This window comes from Zootoca vivipara, chromosome 17 (genome assembly GCF_963506605.1).
Source record: "Zootoca vivipara chromosome 17, rZooViv1.1, whole genome shotgun sequence".
Taxonomy (NCBI): domain Eukaryota; kingdom Metazoa; phylum Chordata; class Lepidosauria; order Squamata; family Lacertidae; genus Zootoca; species Zootoca vivipara.
In genome coordinates this window covers 3,957,864-3,963,863 of record NC_083292.1, presented here as the reverse complement: position 1 = coordinate 3,963,863, position 6,000 = coordinate 3,957,864, and the positions used below count along the sequence as shown (strand labels likewise).

The following is a 6,000-nucleotide window of genomic DNA, read 5'->3' as shown; positions in this document are numbered from 1 at the left end:
TTTAAATGATTATAGCAATAGTTATTTCTAAATGATTCCAGGTGGAGTCTTTAATTGGAAAATATGGAAGATGGTGTGTGTGTGCCAATGACTTGCTTTTCCAACTGACTTAAAGAATAATCCATAAAAGATTCAACGGAAACAGCAGGGTTCTGCATTTTAGACTACAACAGATCTGTGGGGTGGAGAAGGCTAATTTGCTAAGTTCTATAAATAACAATCGGTTAATTACAGATGCAGCCCTATGTGCTGCTTCACAGGGTGCCTTGACTATTGGAGGGAGAGAGAAGGAAAGAAAAAGTGCCAAGGGACACAAACTGCTTGGAAGATAGCAACCATATGGTTGCTATCAGGGCCAGAGAAGCCTCTTAATGGTGCTGCTTAGGTGCTTTTGCCTATAGTTGCTGATGAGCAAGGAGCTGCATACTTTCTCTTTTGGTGGGCAATGATGAAAAACTTGATCATACAAAGGTCTTCATGCTTTGTGGATCCACCCCAAGTAGCCAGAAATAAAAGCCCCACCCCACCCAGTAATGTTTCCACTGAGATTCCCCCCCCCAATGACAGACAACTTCATTTTAGACAATTCAGTTTTATTTAATATTTCAGTGACAAAACATGCAAAATAAAAACTCTTTTAAAAAAAGAGAAACATTATTTTTGCCTTTCTAAAACCCCTTGCTGTGCATACTGTTATTTAAACTGACAATTGCAAACTGGACTTGTGCAGCTGTGGAAAATACTATGCTGCAATTCAGCAAGAAGTTGAAGAAAGGATATGCAATTTCTGAACTACAAGGTGTGTAGCGTTGGTGTAGCATTCACTTCACAACAAGAAGCTCTGTGTGTGTCATGTTTAGCATAAATAAAAATTCAATACTTCATTGTAACCTACTTTGCAAGACAGGCTGCTACAAGCTCTATGAAAACTGAGCCTGGTGCACCACAAAATCACATTTTGAAAATAAGCTGCGCCTGTTCTTATAAACAATTCATGTTCAGGGTTTCAAAAAAACTAACACTTCTTCAAAAGTAGCAAAATACAGAATTGACAGATTGATTCCTTCAGGTGTAACAAAAATAGGTTTTAAAATATATGTGGCTCAATACAAAATAGTGTGTAAAGGGTAACATGATTGCAAAACTGCTGCACAGGGCTTACAAAAGATACAAAATGATTTGCATTTTCAGAGTGCATTATTATTATACTTTTAGTGCAAACAAAAGGATATCTAAATTTAAACAGAGACATCTCAAATATTTGCAGAGGTACGTAAAACATGAAATCTCTTCAGGATCATGCGGACTGAGCCCAATTCTCTATTCACCCTTTCCAAGCGATCTTCCAAGGCTTCCTAAACAAAATATTTAAACACAAACATTAAAGACCAGGAAAAGGCAAAACCCAGCTTTTCCAAAATGGAAACTGTGTATGTACTCATTTACCCCACAAGAGAGCAGTTTTCCATTTCCATAAAGATAAGAACAACCCATTTAGAAATTTTGCTGCCCATTGGTACAATTTGGGGAAATGTGAGAATCCCAACCACCTCCAAATTGTTCTTCATTTAGTTTGTAAGATTCTGCAGTGGCAAACATCCCACATAAAGGCTAAACAAAGGGACATCCCTCAACTCCACTGTGAACAAAGCATGAATAAAAAAAACTGTGCTTGAAACAAATATATATATAAATCTACAGTGGTTCATTCCCACATGGAAGTCAAACATTAGAACTCCCAAATGAGGCACATGCTTAGAAGAGAGAAGTGAAATATACTTTTACTATAGTTTTCAGTTCCACGCAAGATTCAACTTTTCCCCTCCCCATCAGGATTTCAACATGATAATTTAAACCTGATTTAGTCTTGCCTGCAGAGTCATTCTCCCTCCAGCACACGGTATTCGACTCAGCTGGGACTCAATCTGGGAAAACAAAATAAATGCCAGTGAAAATTATGAAAGCTACATGAGTCGGAATAAAACTACCGTACCTTGGAATTTTATCTGCAAGGAAGAGACAAACTACTTTTCAACAGATCTTAGGATAGTACCATCCTGGGTTGTATTAACAGTTAGGCCCACATCTGGCTATCCCATTTCACTTCCCATTTGAAGTTTTATTACCCAAAAGGCAGTTTTGAAATAGATAGAACAACAAGGGGCATCGCAACGGGGGAGGGGGGCAGCGATCCTCTGCACCTCCACCGCCGACGCCATCAAGGAGAAGCCCCGATGTCCTGGCCGGACTGCCTGGCGTGGTGGGGCAGCTCGCCACGCGGGTATTGCTGGGCTGGGGCGGGGCGGGGCGGGGTGGGGCGGAGCACCGTAAATGGACAGGCTGCCAAGTTGGGAGCCTGTCCTTTTACGGTGCTGCAAGCGATGCTTTGATAAAGCATAGAAATCAATGCGATAATTATTAAAAAGCAATGCTCAGTGTATCAATGCCCGCTCATCAAGGAAAGACCCTCTTTCTAAATGTTCTTTAAAGCTACGGTTCTAAACACACTATCTAGATGATAGATCTTGACTTTAAAAATTTTAAAAAGTCTAGAGAAAGGCGCGCTACTGTTTCTGTTGTTTGCCCTGAAGTGGGCTCTAATTTGAGGGGCTTGGCATAGCTCTCATGCCAAATGTCAAATTAGGAAGGAGCGAGCATTTTAAAAAAAGGGCGGAGGAGAGGGCAGGACTAGACAGAAAGAGGGAACAACCGTCGGGCAGAAGCAGCTCTGAGAAAATTGCGCACTCCTGTGGGATTATTAAGCCGCGAAAATGTGCAAGGTTTAAATGCTCTCTCTCTCTCATTTAGAAGGTTTAAAACCCCTCTTCTTAGAAGGCATCTGCAAAAACCACACCGCCATTCCCCTCCCCAAAACACCGCTTCTAAAACAGCCGTGGATTGCCAAGGAAAGCAGTGAGGTGCACAAAGCATGGAAGGCTCCTTTTGAGTAGACTTGGGGGAAAGGGCTTCCTTCATTCGCCCTCTGCACATCCTGCACTGTACCCCCCCCCCCTCACTCACTCACTCACTGTCACTCTCTCTGGTTTTGTTTTGCTTCCTCAAGCCTGTCAAAACTCGGCTGTGTTTGCCTGTTTCTGGAGTTTGTTGTGTCTGGAGGGTGGGGCTCCCAGCGAGCTCCGCGCTCGGCCACGCCCTCCACTCTCTTGCGTGGCATGTTGGAGCATTGCCTCACCCCTCCCAAGAGCAACATGCGTCTGTCAGCAGTTTGCGAGCAAGCTGCGGAGCGAGGCTGCCTCGCTCCACGGGTTTTGCCGCGTCGTAGTGCTCCGTAGCGCGCATGCGTGGTGCGTCGTGATGCACGCATCATCATGACGCACAACGCATGCGCGCTACGAACAACCCTGTTCCCTGGTGGGGTGCCTTCGGGTTTGCCGCCCCGGGCAGCCAAGCGGCACCGTTCACCACTGACAACAACCATTGGGAGGCTTGAAACAAGAAGTGTTGCTTTGCATCAGCCCAGGTCCTGGTTCAGGGTCTAGCCAGTTAATTCAGCCAAGCAGGGTGAAGGCTTCCCATTCCTCTTCCTGCCCCTCAGTTCTGCTTTCCTTTTTCCAAAAGCCACTCTATAGTTTGTAGCTCAGACCTTACTGGGCAATTATTCTGCAGAGGGCTGCCCCTTATCTGCAAACCTTGGGGTTTTCCCAAGCATACATAAACTTTTCTCTTCTTTCTCAGTGGCTGTGTTTTGGCTACAATCCTGCTGTCATTCATACAAATCATAAGATATAATGGGGTAGAGGGGTGGAGAGAGCACAGAGGAAATCAAAGTGACATCACAGTAAACATAGGCTTGCTCACATTGACACTATTCAAATTAGAAGAGGGCATTGTCACACTTCATTCTTGGTTGAGGCAAGCCAGGTTTACTTGGCATAGGTGCAACTGTAAAAGGTAAAGGTGCCCCTGACAATCAGGTCCAGTCGTGTCCGACTCTGGGGTTGCGGTGCTCCTCTCGCTCTATAGGCCGAGGGAGCCGGCGTTTGTCCGCAGACAGCTTCCGGGTCATGTGGCCAGCATGACAAAGCTGCTTCTGGCGAACCAGAGCAGCACACGGAAACGCCGTTTACCTTTCCCGCCAGAGCGGTCCCTATTTATCTACTTGCACTTTGATGTGCTTTCGAACTGCTAGGTGGGTGCAACTGTAACCCGGCTCAAAAAATAGATAACCAAGTTTAACATACTTTCCTCCTTTTCCTTGAGCAATAATGAATCCTGCTGAGACCATATATTTTGCTTAGTAGGCGTTTAAGGCCATACTGCGAGATAAGAATATCAGAACAGCACTCATGGATGAGGCCAAAAGCCCACCTAACATAACACACTGTAAGCACAGCAGCCAACCAGATGCCTCTGGGAAGCCCGCAAACAGGACCCGAGTGCAGCAGTGTCCTTACTTGCAATTCCCAACTACTGGAATTCAGGGACATACTGCCTTGGATGAAGTTTCTGATACTGAATACTGTATTAATATACAGTACCTTAAAAACAGGTGCTGCAGTAGTAGACATTTTTCCAAAACACAGAACTTTAAAAAGAAATGTAGGAAGTCAAAGCACTTGGTTTCTTACCTGCTGCTTTTCATGTGTGAGCTCATCAAAGAGTCTCTCTGTTTCAGTCAATGTCTTAATCCTTGACATGTATTTGAACTCCGTCTCATAAGGTGCTGGTGCTGCTGAAGATAGGCTTGTATGCACAGAGCTCTCTTCTTCCCAAGTTCGCCCTGTCATACCTATCTTTGCTCCAGCATGCAAAGAATCTGTGGAAGACGAAGGCTTTGCATGGCTGCCTTTGCCAGGGCCAACATGCTCCAGTTCTGTCCCACCACCCGAAAAGAAAAGAGCAGAAATCAGATTTTAAGCTCTCCATGGAAAAATTATTAGTACATAGAATATATTGGACAAGCAAGAAAAAACTGAACATTTTCTAACTTCAGCAAAGCCCTCAAGAAGGTCTCGGACACTTTGAATTTACTCAGCTCCATGGCATGTAGCAAAGTCTTTTGGAGCACGTAGCATTTTTTGAGAGTCAAATCACCAGCAAAAAAATAAACAACCCAATAAATGATTTTGGATGCAAGTTTCCAAAAAGCCTCTTTGATTTCTCTCCAATGCTATGTCACGGACTCAAGGCAAATTGTAGTACTTCTAAACTGAGTAACTAACAACAAAAAAGTCAACACACAAACATAGATAGATAGATAGATAGATAGATGATAGATTGATAGATAGATAGATAGATAGATAGATAGATAGATAGATAGATAGATAGATAGATAGATAGAATATTGATAGAAAGAAAGAAAGAATATTACCTACCTTAGAGTTGGGTCCAGCCTAAAGCTGCAGTCCTAATCCTGGTTACCAGGAAGTAAGCCCCACTGAATTCAATGGGACTTACAACTGACAGGCTCTGTTTGCAAGGCTCCCACAAGTGTAACGGAGCCCTCATCCTGCCTCAGCTCATGCAAGCCAGAGGCAAAGTGGGGGTTCTGCTACACTTCTCCGTTGAGGGGCAAGCAGCCGTGCGCCCCGGAATGGAGAAGTTTAAAGCAGCCGCCTGCCCGCGCAAGCAGCTGAGGCAGGAACAAGCTGTATCGACCCCAGCTGATGTAGCTTGTTCCTCCCTCAGCAGTATGAGGGCCAGAGGCAATGGCTGCTTCACCTGGTGGTATATTGCGGGTGAAACTGCCGCTGCTCCTGAGTCGCTCTGCCGCCAGCGCCCGGCTGTAGCTTGTTTCTCCCTCTCATGCTGGTGGCACTCAGAAGATGTGGGTTCACCCACAATATACTGCCAGGTGAAGCAGTCATCATGGTCTGGTCCTCATATCGGTCCTGAACACTGTATCAATACATTGCTCAGGCCTAGAACTGTGCAATTAATTTACTCTGGATCCAACCCCATATATTTAATCCTGAAAAACCTAAAACATAACTGATATAAATTCAAAAGCCTTTATTACTCTAGAAGTACACTGTCATT

At 44.5% G+C, this 6,000-nt stretch overlaps 1 protein-coding gene across 10 annotated transcripts in view; it reads right to left on the bottom strand.

The window, feature by feature from the left end:
- Nucleotides 1–563: 563 nt before the first annotated feature.
- MPHOSPH9 (M-phase phosphoprotein 9) overlaps nt 564–6,000 on the bottom strand; it is a 42,769-nt gene continuing 37,332 nt past the window's right edge. For 6 of the 10 annotated variants that reach the window (XM_035098309.2, XM_060269942.1, XM_060269946.1 and 3 more), the window contains 3 exons: nt 4,590–4,834; nt 1,857–1,925; nt 565–1,355 (listed from right to left, as the gene is read on the bottom strand). In XM_035098309.2, coding sequence (XP_034954200.1) covers nt 1,254–1,355; nt 1,857–1,925; nt 4,590–4,834 — 416 coding nt within the window. In that variant the 3' untranslated portion in view covers nt 565–1,253. Of the gene's footprint in view, nt 1,356–1,856; nt 1,926–4,589; nt 4,835–6,000 lie in introns of those variants that run through there. The other 4 variants (XM_035098310.2, XM_060269949.1, XM_060269943.1 and 1 more) reach the window with 3 other exon arrangements.